The sequence below is a fragment of the Aquarana catesbeiana genome, linkage group LG01, assembly GCF_042186555.1.
Source record: "Aquarana catesbeiana isolate 2022-GZ linkage group LG01, ASM4218655v1, whole genome shotgun sequence".
In the NCBI taxonomy this organism is placed as follows: domain Eukaryota; kingdom Metazoa; phylum Chordata; class Amphibia; order Anura; family Ranidae; genus Aquarana; species Aquarana catesbeiana.
Window position 1 is genome coordinate 837,437,225 of NC_133324.1, and position 17,473 is coordinate 837,454,697.

A 17,473-nucleotide genomic window follows, 5' to 3' on the forward strand; every position below is an offset into this window, starting at 1 on the left:
TCAAAGCCAAAGTCTATCCAAGTTGCACTCATCCAAAGTTGCGTCAAAGTTGGACTCCAAAGTCCGCGCCACTTTGGAGTCATATATGCGTGAATGGAGCCTAAGTGTATTGTGCATAATTAAACTTAACCCCCTTCCATTTACAGATCTCTAAAACCTGGAATTATTGAAAGTTACACTAAACTCTGATTAAAAAAAAAACAAAAAAAAAAAAAAAAAAAAAACACATTTAAGGACGTATTCTTAACTCAGAAAAGTACCCTCTATTGCTACATGCTGCCAAACAAGAAGTGAGTGGAAATCTGCCAACTGGTGACACAGGCAGCAAAGAAAAAAGTAAAAAACCAAAAAAAAAAAAAAAACAAACAAAAAACATGTTTTACGCTTCCCAGTTTTTCAAAGTTTTAATCACCCTGTCATAATTCTCAGCCTCCTTCAAAATCCTTTTTCTTTGTTGCTGTGATCTGGCTTCCTATTAGAGGGTAGACATGTTCATTCACCATGGCCCTACTGCATGTAGGAACGTATCCACACTTTTGCTTGCTCCCAAGATGGTCTAGGAAGGGACTATGGGATTTGTAGTGTACATAGAGCAGTGCACATGATCCCAGCTAATGTGCACTGCTCCTTCCAAACAAACAGAAGTGAGAGGGAAAGGAGTGGTTCAGGAACTTACATAGGACACAAGGAGAAAGAAAAAAAGCCGACTATGAATCAAAGATATTTAGGAGGGGTGCAGATCAAGTAAAATAGGTCTTTGTTGTAACACTAAAAAGTAGTCAGAGGGAGGGACGATTGTCATGACAATCAGTACTTAGGATGCAGAACACAGGAAAAAAATAAACTGCACTGGGCCTACAGTATCTCACAAAAGTAAGTACAACCCTCACATTTTTGTAAATATTTTATTATATCTTTTCATGTGACAACACTGAAGAAATGACACTTTGCTACAATGTAAAGTAGTGAGTGTACAGCTTGTATAACAGTGTAAATTTGCTGTCCCCTCAAAATAACTCAACACAGCCATTAATGTCTAAACCGCTGGCAACAAAAGTGAGTACACCTCTAAGTGAAAATGTCCGAATTGGGCCCAATTAGCCATTTTCCCTCCCCAATGTCATGTGACTTGTTAGTGTTACAAGGTCTCAGGTGTGAATGAGGAGCAGGTGTGTTAAATTTGGTGTTATCGCTCTCACTCTCTTATACTGGTCACTGGAAGTTCAAAATGGCACCGCATGGCAAAGAACTCTCTGAGGATCTGAAAAAAGAATTGTTGCTCTATATAAAGATGGCCTAGGCTATAAGAAGATTGCCAAGACCCTGAAACCAAGCTGCAGCACGGTGGCCAAGACCATACAGCGGTTTAACAGGACAGCTTGCACTCAGAACAAGCCTCACCATGGTTGACCAAAGGAGTTGAGTGCACGTGCTCAGTGTCATATCCAGAGGTTTTCTTTGAGATATAGACATATGAGTGCTGTCAGCATTGCTGCAAAGATTGAAGGGGTGGGGGTCAGCCTGTCAGTGCTCAGACCATATGCCGCACACTGCATCAAATTGGTCTGCATGGCTGTCATTCCAGAAGGAAGCCTCTTCTAAAGATGATGCACAAGAAAGCCCCCAAACAGTTTGCTGAAGACAAGTAGACTAAGGACATGGAATACTGGAACCTTGGTCTGTGGTCTGATGAGACCAAGATAAACTTATTTGGTTCAGATGGTGTCAAGCCTGTGTGGCGCCAACCAGGTGAGGAGTACAAAGACAAGTGTGTCTTGCCTACAGTCAAGCATGGTGGTGGGAGGGTCATGGTCTGGGGCTGCATGAGTGCTGCCGGCACTGGGGAGCTACAGTTCATTGAGGGAACCATGAATGCCAACATGTACTGTGACATACTGAAGCAGAGCACAATCCCCTCCCTTCAGAGACTGGGCCGCAGGGCAGTATTCCAACATAATAACCCAAAACACACCTCCAAGATAACCACTGCCTTGCCAAAGAAGCTGAGGGTAAAGGTGATGGACTGGCCAAGCATGTCTTCAGACCCAAACCCTATTGAGCATCTGTGGGACATCCTCATATGGAAGGTGGAGGAGCGCAAGGTCTCTAACATCCACCAGCTCTGTGATGTCGTCATGGAGGTGTGGAGGACCCCTCCAGTGACAACCTGTGAAGCTCTGGTGAACTCCATGCTCGAGGGTTAAGGCAGTGCTGGAACATAATGGTGGCCACACAAAATATTGACATTTAGGGGTGTACTCACTTTTGTTTCCAGCGGTTTAGACATTAATGGCTGTGTGTTGAGTTATTTTGAGGGGACAGAAAATTTACACTGTTATACAAGCTGTACACTCACTACTTTACATTGTAGCAAAGTGTCATTTCTTCAGTGTTGTCACATGAAAAGATATAATAAAATATTTACAAAAATGTGAGGGGTGTACTCACTTTTGTGAGATACTGTATATATAGAATTTTCCCAAAGTTACAGCTGGTGGCAGAATGAGTAAGACAACTACATTACCATCTATAATTACTGGGTTTTTTCCCCCCTTTAAACACTACGTATAAATGTCACAGGCTGAGAAGCCGCTATAATATATACATTTGAGAAGCACATTATGGTTCCCATAGAAACATCCGCTATAATGCAGCAGAGTTACTCATAACAATATTTATAACTTGCTTTCTCATAAAATTCATTATTAAAATTCAATTTCTGTACACCAGCCAAACAATATCAAAATAGAACTGGGGGAAGAATTTCATCTTAACAGAATATTACTTTTTCAACTGCCCTTTGTTTTTCGCCTTCTTATACTGTGCTCATAATACGTACATAGGAATAACAACAGATTTACTATATCGCTCCTCAGGCAGCAAACAAATCTGAGACGAATCAGCAGATGCAAAGGGAAAGCCATTTAAAGCAGAGTACCACCCAAAAGTGGAACTTCTGCTTTAACTACTCATGACCGCCTTTTTTTTGGGGGGGGGGGGGGGGGGTACCCAGCTCCCACATCCGCACATGGCGCGGTGGTGATGAGCGAAGTTCACCTCTCCCTCCCTGAGATCTTCTGGGACGTCATTGGTCCCAGAAGATTGCACGGCCATTCAAGACATTGCAGCGCACCCGGCTGTGAAGTCGCAAGCTGACACAGCCGGGCACCCACACTTGCAATGCTTGCGCTGCAGAGAGGAGGGGGAGAGGAGTGAGGCTTCGGGCGGCCACATCGCTGGACCATGGGACAGGTGAGAGTCTGTTTATTAAAAGTCAGCAGCTACACTTTTTGTAGCTTCTGACTTTTAAATGGGTGGAACTCTGCTTTAAAGCTGAACTTAAGGCAGATATAAGAGGCACAAATATTAGAATGTAAGCTCTAACCAGCAGGGCCCTCCGATTCCTCCTGTATTGAATCGTACTGTAACTGTACTGTCTGCCCTCATGCTGTAAAGCGCTGCGCAAACTGTTGGCACTATATAAATCCTGGTCTGCATGGCTGTCATCCCAGAAGGAAGCCTCTTCTAAAGACAATGCACAAGAAAGCCCGCAAACAGTTTGCTGAAGACAAGCAGGCTAAGGACATTGATTAATGGAACCACGTCCGATGGTCTGATAAGACCAAGATAAAATTATTTGGTTCAGATGGTGTCAAGCGTGTGTGGCGGCAACCAGGTGAGGAGTACAAAGACAAGTGTGTCTTGCCTACAGTCAAGCATGGTGGTGGGAGTGTCATGGTCTGGGGCTGCATGAGTGCTGAGGGCACTGGGGAGCTACAGTTCATTGAGGGAACCATGAATGTCAACATGTACTGTGACATACTGAAGCCAAGCATGATCCCTTCCCTTTGGAGACTGGGCTGCAGGGAAGTATTCCAACATGATAACGATCCCAAACACACCTTCTGGAGGACCACTGCCTTGCTAAAGAAGCTGAGCATCTGTGAGGCATCCTCAAACGTAAGGTGGAGGAGCACAAGGTCTCCAACATCCACAAGCTCTGTGATGTCATCATGGAGGAGTGGAAGAGGACTCCAGTGGAGACCTGTGAAGCTCTGGTGAACTCCATGCCCAAGAGGGTTAAGGCAGTGCTGGAAGATAATGGTGGCCATACAAAATATTGACACTTTGGGCCCAATTTGGACATTTTCATTTAGGGGTGTACACACACAATATTATATATATATATATATTATATATATATATATATATATATATATATATATATATATATATATATATATATATATATATATATATATATATGTTTGAGAGCTAGAACCACTTTACGCACCAGTGGATTCAACAAAAACCTAACACACATAGCTTTACCTCCCTGGCGGTAGAATTATTTCAGATTTTTGCGTCTCAAAGCAAGCATTTTGCATAGAAATTTGAAGTTTTATATCGTAGGCCTGTAATTATTTGCAATAACACACTTAAATCTGTCCAAACAAGAGTCTAGTAAATATCCCGGGTATGATGAAGTTTGAAACACAAAATCATAAATTATAATATAATAAATATAAATAATTATAAAAAATAATAATATAATAATAATAATAAAAAAAGATTCACTATCGCTCAATTCTGCAAGTGTTCTAATTTACTATCGCTGTTTTCTAGCTGGTCTAAAGACACTTTTGACGTAAAGGGACACTTTTTGGTTGCTATGGACAATCTCCAGTTTCCAGGCAGAAAGAACAGTATATATAATATAAAACTGCAAGCAGGGCATTGGACAAAGCACTGGGGACAAAAAGGATGTGAAATAATTTCATACAGTACTGTAATCTGTAAGATTACAGTACTGTATGCGTTATGAATTTTCACTTTTTTGAATTTGCCGCCAGGCCCCGCCCCCGTGCATCGCAACGCTCGCAGGGAACGGAGCCCGGCATAGAGAGGCTTCGGGAGGAGGACAGAGCCTGCGGACACAGCGGGGGGGGGGGACATCGCAGGATCCTAGGGACAAGGTAAGTATACCGCACCAGGATCCTGAGATGTAATTTCGAGTGTGGCTCGGGGTTACCGCTAATGGTGCTGGAATTTAACCCCGAGCCACACTTGGGAATACCGCCAGGGAGGTTAAAGCCCCATACACACTATTAGATTTTATGCAGATTTTTGTCTTCAGATTTACCAAAACCATATAATATGAGGTCAAACCTTAAGAGTTTCAATTTGTATGCAGGCAGGCCTTTGCACTACATGGTTTTGGTAAATCTGAAGACAAAAGTCTGCAGAAAATCTAATAGTGCATATGGGGCTTTAGTATCAAAATCAGGCAACAGCAGATGAATAGCAAACATTTCTGCATACAGTATTCAACAGCCAAGCTCTGCACTTCAAGATCAGGGTAGAATAAAGCAAGATCTAAAGTATAGGATGTTAACTCTGTCTCACTCACACACCAAAATTGTGGGCCATTAGGATGCAGGCCACAGATTAAAAGAAAAAAAATTGCAGCAAATGTCAAATGCACTTAATATTGCGGATGTATAGCAATAAGAATAATAATTCATCATCAAACTATAAGATTATTCAGTCTGTATCACACACAAAAGTGAAGGATCAATAAATGTGGTTCTATCTTCAGATACAGCAGTACATAGCTGATAACCTCATCATCCCTGGAGAACCTCAAACTCGGGTTCTGCTCCGGAACAATTTAAAGCTGAACTCCTGCTTTTGATACACTTTGTATACTTAGTTCGTTTGGGCCAAGCTGGTCAGAGGTTGTGACATCAACCCCCCTCTCTGACTCAGCCAATCAGAGGAAGCTTTGTATTCATTGCTGGAATACACAGCTTTCTCTGAATAATGCTGATCAAGACTCTATTGTGTTCCAAGTATGAGACAAGAAGTTTTCGGCTGTGGCAGCAGCTACATACAGTTTATACCGCACATCCAGCAGGCTCACATATTAGCGAGGCCCAATCAAACTCTGTAAAGTGTATCAAAAGCTGTAGTTCCACAAAAAAAAGACACTTAACATTTCCAAGAAAGAATCAGCTCAAAATATGTAATAAATTTAGCAATATTCCTTACCATGTATTTATGTAACCTTTGCTGCAACAAGTGTTACAATGATCAAACCAGTGTAACAAAGAGTAAGAGTGCATTCACACATGCAGAAAAACACATGTACAAAATGTTTGCTATGATATGCATTTATAGGTCTCTTTATGTGCAATGGCATCCACTGATGTGTTTTTTTCCTAATTTCCCGTGTCATCATGTTACTTTTCCTTCACTTGCATTTTTGCACATTTTTATGCGTTTTACATGCATTTATGTGCCCTGCAGAAAAAAAATGTAGACATGCCATATATTTCTGCTTTGTATATTTCAGCTTTGTATTGCACATAACACTGTGTGCCCTTTTAAAGACCTGTTTTTTTCTATTGCAAAAAAGAGCAGGTCTCTGCACATAGCCCTAAAATAAAGGTACCCATTGATTTTTCATGACATGATAAAAATGATTCCAATGCGAGTTTAAAGCATGGTGATAACTGGAGACTCACCCAAACAAAATGGTACAATTATTTTCTGCGTCCTCTTGCAGAGATTGACATTTTTATACAAATCCATGAACCACTTAGAGCCCTTGCACACTGGGGTGGGGGGCGGCGTCGGCGGTAAAATTATTAGCGGCATTTTACCGTCGGTATGCGGCCGCTAGCGGGGGGGTTTTACCCCCCGCTAGCGGCCGAGAAAGGGTTAAATACCACCGCAAAGCGCCTCTGCAGAGGCGCATTGCCGGCGGTATAGCCGCGCCATCCCATTGATTTCAATGGGCAGGAGCGGTAAGGGAGCGGTATACACACCGCTCCTTCACCGCTCCGAAGATGCTGCTGGCAGGACTTTTTTTACCGTCCTGCCAGCGCATCGCTCCAGTGTGCAAGCCCTCGGGGCTTTCACACTGGGATGACAGTAGCGGCACTTTCGGGGCGGTTTGCAGGCGCTATTATTAGGGCAATAGCGCCTGCAAACCGCCCCAGTGTGCAAGGGCTCTTATGCAAAAAACATATAAGAACAATATTCTGTACAGGGTCGCATTAGACAATGTATACAATGGTGTATCAACAAAAAACAGCAGAAATTTCAAGCAACACAAATAACCTGTAACAATAATACGATATGACAGGAGATATTTACAAATCCTTACAACAGCCGGAAAGACTGCTTTCTTAAATGACCTCCATAGTTTTGAAAGCCAGATAGCAATATTATATAGAACTAGAAAAGCTACAATTTCTGGGGAAATTGTGAAAAGTGTTCTTGCCTCTACAACTGGAGTGGGCGGAGTAACTGGGTGGAGTGGCTTGCGTAACTGTTGTGTGGTTGGAGTGACTGGAGCTCCTGTGAAAAGTGTTAAAAGCTTAATATTTTAAAAAGTATAAATAGTAGTCAAAAAGTTGACGAAGTCCCATCATTAGCTGAAAGAGCTGAACATTTTTTTTTTTTTTAATTTTTTTTTTTTCAAAAAGGATTTTTTTTTTTTTCAAAAAGGATTTTTTTTTTTTTCAAAAATGAATATTTTTTTCAAAATTGATTTTTTTTTTTCAAAATTGATTTTTTTTTTTTCAAAAATGATTTTTTTTTTTTTTTCAAAAATGATTTTTTTTTTTTCCAAAAATAATATTTTTTTTTCATAGGGCGGTCATAATGTTTTGGCTGATCATGGGGTGGTCATAATGTTTTGGCTGATCATGGGGTTGTCAGCTTTTGTCACCTCCCACTCTAGTTTTGAACATTTCGCCATTCATTCCTATGGGACCAATTTCGCCGCAAAAACGACGATATTTCGTGAACCATTCGGCGAAACGTTCCACAAAGTAATAGCACACCAATTAAATGACATTGATTCCGGATTCACACTGGTATTTTTCAGATTTTCACAAAGTTCCACAAGGTAATAGCACACCAATTAAATGACATTGAACATTTCGCCATTCATTCCTATGGGACCAATTTTCCACAAAAACTACGATATTTCGTGAAAAATTCGGCGAAACGTTCCACAAAGTAATAGCACACCAATCAGGAACAATCCGCACCTTAGGTATATTACTGTCTATGTAGTTTAAAAGCTGTGGGAGGAGTTAGGGTGGTATGATCATGGGGTTGTCAGCTTTTGTCACCTCCCACTCTAGTTTTGAACATTTCGCCATTCATTCCTATGGGACCAATTTCGCCGCAAAAACGACGATATTTCGTGAACCATTCGGTGAAATGTTCCACAAAGTAATAGCACACCAATTAAATAACATTGTGGCCGGATTCACACTGGTATTTTTCAGCTTTTCACAAAGTTCCACAAGGTAATATCACATTAAATGACATTGAACATTTCGCCATTCATTCCTATGGGACCAATTTCGCCGCAAAAACGACGATATTTCGTGAACCATTCGGTGAAATGTTCCACAAAGTAATAGCACACCAATTAAATAACATTGTGGCCGGATTCACACTGGTATTTTTCAGCTTTTCACAAAGTTCCACAAGGTAATATCACATTAAATGACATTGAACATTTCGCCATTCATTCCTATGGGACTAATTTTGACGCAAAAACAACGATATTTCGTGAATCATTTGGCGAAACGTTCCACAAAGTAATAGCACACCAATCGGGAACAATCCGCACGTTTCGGTATATTACTTGTCTATGTAGTGTAAAAACAGTGGGAGGAGTTAGGGTGGTAAACTTGGCTATAATAATAATATATATGTGAGATAACAGTAAGTGGTCTTGCTATGCAAGAACACTTAATTAATGAAAGAAGAAGTTAGAGAGAATATAAGAGGGGAAAAAAAAAAAAAAACAAAAGAGGAAGGGGAGGGGGAAGAAATAGGAAGGAAGGAAGGAAAGGAAGGAAGGAAAGGAAGAAAGGAAAGAAGGGAAAAGGAAAAGGAAAAGGAAAAGGAAAGGAAAGGAAAGGAAAGGAAAGGAAAGGAAAGGAAAGAAGGAAAGAAGGGAAAAGGAAAAGGAAGGAAGGAAGGAAGGAAGGAAGGAAGGAAGGAAGGAAGGAAGGAAGGAAGGAAAGAAGGAAGGAAGGAAAGAAGGAAGGAAGGAAGGAAAGATTAAATTTAGGTATGTCAACAAACACCCGCCAAGACATCTATGCTGCACTGAATTGTTCCGATTTATCACTGTCTTGAGCAATCATGTGTTCCATGAGTTCACTCAGGAGCGCAACCCATTCCAAAGTAGGGACAACCTGTGACTTCCAGTGTGGAGGATTGATTTGCCGAGTGGCAAAGAGATTGGCATTTTTGTAGTGCAGAAAAATGCAGATCTCTAAAAAAAAAAAAAAAAAAAAAAAGTATGAACGAGCCCTAAGTGTATTTCCAGATGGCAGAAAGACGATTGTAACATCTTTCGGCAAATTTATCAGCATCAGCTTGTTCAGTTAAAGTGGAAGTCCATGCAAAAACTAAAATCCCTGCATCTATAGACACCAACATTCTAACACTAACCTATCTAGCCCTGAAAAGAAAAAAATCAGTATACATACAGGCGAACCGACCCGATCTCCAGCGGCGGAAGCTCTGAGTACACGCCCGACAACAGTTGTGAAATTCATGGGAAGTGATGTCACCCATAAAGTCATTATGGAGCTTCGGTTGACGGACGTGTTCTCTGCACCCGCCCACACAGCGAAGCCGAGGCTGACAGCTCAGCATGGGATCAGAGCTTCCGCCGCTGGAGATGGTGTCGGCTCGCCTGTAGAAAAAGGTATGTATACTGATTTTTTCTTTTCAGGGCTAAATAGGTTAGTGTTAGAATGTTGGTGGCTATAGATTCAGGGTTTTGAGTTTTTGCATGGACTTCCACTTTAAGCTTTGAAAATAAAAGATAGAAGCTGATTGGTTGTCAGCTGCTCCAGATTGTGACAACTTCAGTTTTGATAAATTCGCCTCTTTGTCTTTATAGGTCTACAACTCCTAATACAAGACAGTTGTCAGCTGTTCTGTAGCATATGGATGTATAGCAGCTAAAACATGTGAAAGTTCTCCTCACCATTGTGTAACTGTGGGCCACATTGTGCAAATCCGTACATCCTTGCGCATCAGCAAAAGAGCGAATGCCCAGGCAGTTGGAAGGGTGGAGCTGCTTCATCAGAAACTTACAACAAGCTTCAACTACCTGTGAGAGTTGTAGAAGGCAAGCTGTGGATAGTAGGCTTTCTATGTTTTCTTCTTTAAGTTCCAGACGGCCTGCCAAGAGAAACATTGCTATTAAATAAAAGCTGAAACAGTTTAGTTTAACCATCTACTTTAAGATCAGCCAGCAAACACACAAAGAGAATTAAAAAAAAAGTCCAAAATCAAAAATAATAATTCTACCATGGAACAAAACAACGAGACATTTAGTAGATCAGTCATTAGAATACAGTCACTGTAATTTTCTATTTCATTTTTTCAAAGACGTTTGGAGGATGGCCCTATGAATGTCTATAGGAAACCACTGACTGAGGCGCAGCCAGCAAACAGAAGACTTTCGGCCCAGAAGGTAAAGACCAGTCTGCCTGGAGTTCCACTTTAAAAATGCCCACAGTACCTTTTCTTCGATCCCTGAAAATTTGGCAAAATTGGTCATATCTTTCTAACAAATTTTTAAGCAGTATTTTGAGCATTTAATGGTGTATTCCCTGCCTTAAAATGCATATTGCAATTCCCAAACTGTATATAAAAATAAAAATATAAAAAATGCTAAAAAAAACAACAAAAAAAAAACCTCACATGACAAATGCTGATGAGGGCATAAAAAAACAACAAAAAAAAAAAAATCTTTTTACCATTGTTTTATAAAAGCCCATAAACGTAGCGATTGTTTCATTTTATCAACCTTCATTTAAATTAAAAATGAACTGGTGGTAATATTCTTAGCCACCCCTCACCCCACATGTGACTGACAGTGCAGGACCTCTTATTTTACAGAGTGCATGTTCAGAAGCATCATTTGGGCGGGATGATGAGGAGGAAAAAATAATGCTCTGTCAATCACAGTTCTGGTGCTGTTCCACAAGAATACAAGAGTAACACGTCTGGAAGCTGAGAAGATTACCAAGAAAATAAACAATCACTACATATATTTAAGAACTGAAATAAGGTTTACAATCAACACTGTGATATGTGGGCCATAACGTTAATGCTTTTACACACACCACATATGTCAAAGCATGTACCAATGGGTTTATATACACTTTAAGGGTTTGTCCTTACTAGCGACCACTGGTGTGCACTGTGAAAGGAGCTATGCGGATGCACTGGAAATGACAGAATGCTTTGTTTTCTTTTTTTCAACTTTATTGAAAATTGACATTCCATTTATTTTTATTCACCACAGTGGGTTGCGATTAAGCGTACTGTGTCACAACACTTAGAAAATACAGCATGTCCTACTTTTTTGCTCAGTGCACATCAGTGCAGTGTAGTTTTGTGAACTAAACTAATGGGATGTATTTGTTAAAAAAAAAAAAAACGAAGGGGATATAAATTGCCTCATCTATGCAGTTACACTGCTCAAGGATGTCCAATGCAGCCCGACATATGGCATGAATGAGCTGACAGGATGTTTCTCTGCGTAATGGAACTGTGCGTATGGAACCACCTCGAACAAGGCAACCATCTTCTCCAACAGTCTCATGCAAAGACGAATAGAAGGAATGTCAGGGCAATGCCAGAATAAAGATGGCAATGCCAGAATAAAGATGCCACTATTCCTCAAAAAAAGACAAAAAAATTGAAGGCAACATCAGGGAAGGTACGGTGCTCTCTAAGAGATAACAATACAAGTGTTACACTTAAAGATTACTTAGCATACATAAAAAAATATAACTAATGCTGGGTCCACTTTCAATCAGAATATTTGGATTCTTTCATAAATCCATGTAAGTCCGGTTCTGTTTAAAGTAATTGTAAACCCCTATTTTTATTTTAATTAACAAACATGTTACACTTACCTGATCTGTGCAATGGTTTTACACAGAGCAGCCCCGATCCTCCTCTTCTCGGGTCCCTTGCCAGCACTCCTGGCTCCCCCCCCCACCACAAAGTGCCCCATAGCAAGCCCCTTGCTATGGGGGCACTTGTGCAGGCTCTTTCCCGAGCCGGCTCTGTGAGTCCATAGAGACACAGGGCAAGGCTTGGCCCTGTCCCTTTTTACTGGTTGTGATTGACAGCAGCGGGTTTTAATGGCTCCCACTGCTGTCTCTGAGTCTATGAAGAGGGATAGAGCAGAGAGAGCAGCTGCTCTTGTGTACATTGCTGGATCGAGATCAGGCTCAGATAAGTATAAGGGGGTTGAGGGGAGCTGTACTCAGTTGTTTTTTTATCTTAAAGTGCTTTTAATATCAATGTTTTTGTTTTTTGTTTTTAAACAAACAAGTTATACTTACCTGCTCTGTGCAGTGGTTTTGCACAGAGTAACCCCGATCCTCCTCTTCTCAGGATCCCCCACTGGCACTCCTGGCCCCTCCCTCCTGCCAAGCGGCCCTGGAGCAAGCAGCTTACTATGGGGGCACCCAAGCAGGCTTGCTCCCAAGCCGCTGCTCTGCGAGTCCATTCACACAGAGCCCGGCTCCCTCTCTCCCTCATTGGCTCACTGGCTGTGATTGACAGCAGCAGGAGCCAATGGCTGCCGTTGCTGTCTCAGCCAATGAGGAGAGAGAGTACCCAGAGAGCTGAGGCTCTCAGCCACATCACTGGACCACAATGGGGCTTAGGCAAGTATTTCGGGGGAGCTCCTGCACAGAGAAGGTTTTTTCACCTTCATAGAATGCATGCAGGTAAAAAAAAAAAACTTGAGTCTTTAGAACCACTTTAATGTAGAGAATGCATTGCAGTGGATATAGTGTTTACTTATCTTTCTCCACATCACTAAGTCCGGTGGCTTTCTGCTGCTCTGTTCCTCTGTTATCAGCCTAACTTCTGACAAGTTCTCCAACACGGGATAAGAGCAGCTGGAAATTTGTATCGGGGTGGGTGCATAGAGATAGATAAGCAGAGAGTTGGTCTATTCACAGCACAGCTCTGCATGTTTCTTCTTTCCTCTGCCTATGTGGGGGGGGGGCTTTTTTCCCCCAATCAGCTGACACAGTGTATGCACAGACTCCCCTCCCACTGCTGAAGCAGGAAGAAAAATTCTAACACGGCGGCATTCACTTTCTAAACAGTGTAGAATGCTGAAGACAGCAGATGTACAAATAAAACATATGAAAGGAGATTGGTTTCATCCCTGTGTATCATCTGAGGCTGTTCACTTCACTGTGTATATGCGAGGGCTTATATCCACTTTAAAAAAAAAAAATGTAAGCCTTTAGAACCACTTCAGTCTCCATAAAAGATAAACCTCCCTTTTAAATCAGTAACCCCAATTGTTTATTTCTCAAGTGCTTTGGTGATACGATTTGTCCAGGTGTATGTTAAATCCAAAATATTCTTTTTAAATCTGATGCATGCATCAGGGCAGAACTAATCCGTTTGATGGATCAGTGAACCAAGATTCAAATTATGATTTAACGGTCTTTGCTTCTTAAGATGAGGGTGTATAAGGAATTTCCGCAAAAGACTTTATTAATAAACAGGTGCAGCTAAGGTTAACCCACTTACATGATGTGATACCTCAGAATTAACATTTTCAGAAACCTCAAAAGGGATAGAACAGCCTGTAATTATATGCCAGCAGCCGACAGGCAAGTCAAAGCTCCTGAGAAAACAATGTGCATTAAGTGCATTCAAAGCAAAGGCCGCCACACAAGTCTGGCTCAGTGACCTATTTTTGTTTTACTCTAAGATCTGCAGTTTTCATGCACGACCTTGAGCACAAATGGCTATATTCTGATTAAAGAACAAGGCCTAAAATAAAATAAGGTCTGTAGAAATTAAACAATTGTGTGACTGAGGAAAAGTTAAAAGGGATAATTTAAAAAAATATATATGAATAAGCAGCTATTATGAATAAAAATGTAAAAAAATGTTCCATTTACTGTACATAAGTAAGCATGCTCACTTTACAACTACATTCTAGCTGTAACTGGGCAAGGTGCGACTTTACTGTCGCCACATCAAACACAGAGTATTACTGAACAGACAGGAGCTGTCCTAGTAAGCAAGCCTTACTATACTGCCTCCACATTAGCTTCCATTCACACCTGAGTGTTTTGTTGTACGATTCCTGAAGCGCATCAACACCCAAGATAAACAATCCTATTCTTCTCAACGGGCCTGTTCACACCTGAGTGTTGCATCGCTTGTTACCTCTTGCACGATGCTTGAAAAAATACCAGAACTTCTTTTTTGTCCCCTTTGACTTTAATGGTAGTGCCTGCAGGACACATTCCATTTTATAATGCCTGGCTATAATCTAAAGAATCATTTACACTCAGAGCATGCTAAACAGGCAGGCGTGGTCCTATTAAGCAGGCCTTCATTACTGCCCGTCAATCATTTACATCCAGAGCATGCTGACCAGACAGGTGCGGTCATCCCATACAGCACTATATTGGGATGTTACACTCAGTATTCCTAGAACTGAATATGCCCACAGTTATGCCCACTTATTGACTATGCACGTTTATTATTTTACTCATGGTTCAGTGTACTGTATATGGAGTAAGATATCATAGATATCTGTAAGATACTGGATTACATGTCCACACTTCTGGTAGCCTCCTTTCTATGTGAGGTGTGACTGCTAATTGGACTATTTAAAAGGGAGTTCTCCCCATTCTTGTTTGGACCCGCCATCTTCATAGAAGTGTCTGCCGTAATGGTTATGGTTTCCACATCTGATGTCTTTGAGCAACATTAAATTGAGACATGCAACGTCAATAACTTAAATGTGGATTCTGACATCTTTATATATATCAAGACAGACACCATTGCTGTGAAACATGTACATGGTTGTATGATGTATAGCTGGATTGATGCTATGTGGATTATTGTGAAAGAGGCTATCTCCATACTGCTGGCAGACTTCCATTCTCATGTCGCTTTATTGGATTAGGCTTGATTTACCAAGATATATGCATATGGTGGAGTATTGATGCCCATGGAATCTTTCATTGTTCTGTAATCTGGCTATAGCATTTATGCACATAATGTATTAACAAGTGTGGCTTTCATTGGAATGTATGTTTCAATGTCCAAACAAAGCAGCCCACCCTTGGTCTGCCTAAAAATGTCAAATGCACATGGCCATCGTTGATGCCAGAATAAGACCTCTGGCATTACTGTGCTGCACAATGCATGCATTAGGATGTTTCAGGACCATTCATGTTGAATGACACATGTTTGCATGTCTATTGCAGCCTGTTGCAACACATGGGGGTGGGGAAGGATGTACTAGAACTGGAGCACGCAGAATCTAGTTCAGCTCTGCATAGTAACCAATCAACTTCTGTTTTTTTTGTCAAAGCTAAATTGAACAAGCAGAAGTTGGAAGCCAATTGGTTACTTTGAACAGCTGCACCAGATTCTGATCACCCCCACAATATCGCACTTTTGCATGTTCCCAAAAAAGGACAAGGCGCAGTTTTCTTTGTGCTGGGGTGGGTCAGTAGCACGTTAACATGAGAATGTTACTGCACAGGTGTAAAGCCAGTCTAAGGGCTGGTTCACACCATGAATCGCACAGGAACATGCTGTGCATGCCTGTGCGATTCACATGCGACTTGGGTGCAGGACAATTTTTGGCCATTCATATAAGTGCATGCAATACTTTACAAAATGCACAGCAGCTGGAACACACGGTACTACTGTACTATGCGATCCAGGGCAGGCAAACGCACTGCATTTGCAACCTGTATTTGGGGTGTCATTAGGTTAACACTGACACCCACTGCAGTGCGTTTGGAACACAGTGTGGGAAACACGCACAGACCATAGGTTTCCCGCACCTTGTTCTGGAGTGAACTGGCCTTTTAGGGAACAGCAGAAAAACGTCATTTTTAACTTAATTAAGCCATCAGCAAGCTGTAATCATATGGGATTTAGACTAGGCATATGCAAATCTCTGTGCACATGCCCAGATGTTTGAGAGCACCAGTTAGTCTACAAGATTACACATGCTTCTTGTAATATGGACTCTAAAAAGTAAATATATCTTACAGACACTGACTCTTCCAAACAATAGCAAAATGTACAGGGATTTTTTGCATGCCATTCAGCTTGGTACATAACATTTTATTGCCAAGTAAACAGATCACATTAAAAAAGTGTATCTAAGCCAAAACTTGTTTTTCTTAGTTTTTAGTGATGAGGGGTTAGAACTCCTTTCAGTTTTTTTATTCCTGTCTGTGTCTCCATTAGAGAGATTTACTCTCTTTAGTTTTCTTGGGAACCACTGTCACCTGGACTCAAAGCAAAGAAAGAAATCACAAATTTTGGAGTTTTCACGATAACAGGAATAGAGTGAAAAATCTTCCAACAGGGATGGTTCTCATAAAACCACTTTAAAGAAAGCATTTCTCTCAAAAGAATGGGGTTTTAATAGTTTTTTTAGCTGTCCAAAATGGGGGAAAAAAAAAAAACATTTTAACATTTCACAGTCCTCTGCAACCTTGCTCACATTTGCGGATAATGGGCAGAAGTTAGGACCCATGGGATTAGCAGGCAACACCCAGTGTTGAATAAATAAAACCAACAATCAAAAATGATTGGCAAGAGATTAAACTTTCTGGTAATATGTATTTTAGATGCTTACGCTTTGCATACGGATTGTAAATTATATGTACATTCATAAGTTTAGTATGGAAATGCTTTAAACTTTGGAAACTAGTAAAAAATTATTGAAAACCATTTGGGCAAGAAAATGGTTGTGGCACTTTTACTGGTTTTATCCTATTATAAATATTTATGAAAACTTGAGAATAACCAACTTTATTAGCTTTAGTGAACAAACCATTTACAATAAATGAACAAAATTGCAAACCGCGACTTGTATAGGGTAAGCTACATGCTGAAGAAATATCTGGAAAAGCCATGCGGCAAGAGTCTTCCCACTGACACACAGCAGGTAAGCCCAGAGGGGGATTTAATGGGGTAGTGACAAAAAGAGAGAGTGGAAAAAAAAAAAAAAATAAAAAACCCACCATAACCAAACGAGAAGAGGGAAAAGGGGTCACCCAAATAAATTGTGTCCCCCCCTTCCATTCTGCAGAGACGGAGCCGTTTTTAGTCTTCTCTTTGCTTATTCTCCAATTTAATTATAGACTGCTCTTTTGTAGAAATGAAATTTGTTTGCAACGTAATGCCTACTCAATGCATAACAAGCAAATAGATTACCTGTATATGAATACTGAACTAAGGCCCACAGCGCGTTGGGTTCAACACCTTCCATTTTAATTTCCTCTTGCTTGGCTTCTCGAACATCACTGGTGAACATTGCAGCAAAATAGTCCGACACTGAAGACAGGACAAGCCTGAAAAAAAAAAAAAAAAAAAAAAAAAAAAAATC

The 17,473-nt window shown here is 40.8% G+C and overlaps 1 protein-coding gene across 2 annotated transcripts in view; it reads right to left on the bottom strand.

The window, feature by feature from the left end:
• The window catches only part of KLHL5 (kelch like family member 5), a 151,649-nt gene that overhangs the window by 30,453 nt on the left and 103,723 nt on the right, over positions 1-17,473 (bottom strand). For both annotated transcript variants that reach the window (XM_073608748.1, XM_073608759.1), the window contains exons 3-4: positions 17,302-17,438; positions 10,034-10,230 (exon numbers count right to left, since the gene is read on the bottom strand). In XM_073608748.1, coding sequence (XP_073464849.1) covers positions 10,034-10,230; positions 17,302-17,438 — 334 coding nt within the window. The remainder of the gene's footprint in view (positions 1-10,033; positions 10,231-17,301; positions 17,439-17,473) is intronic.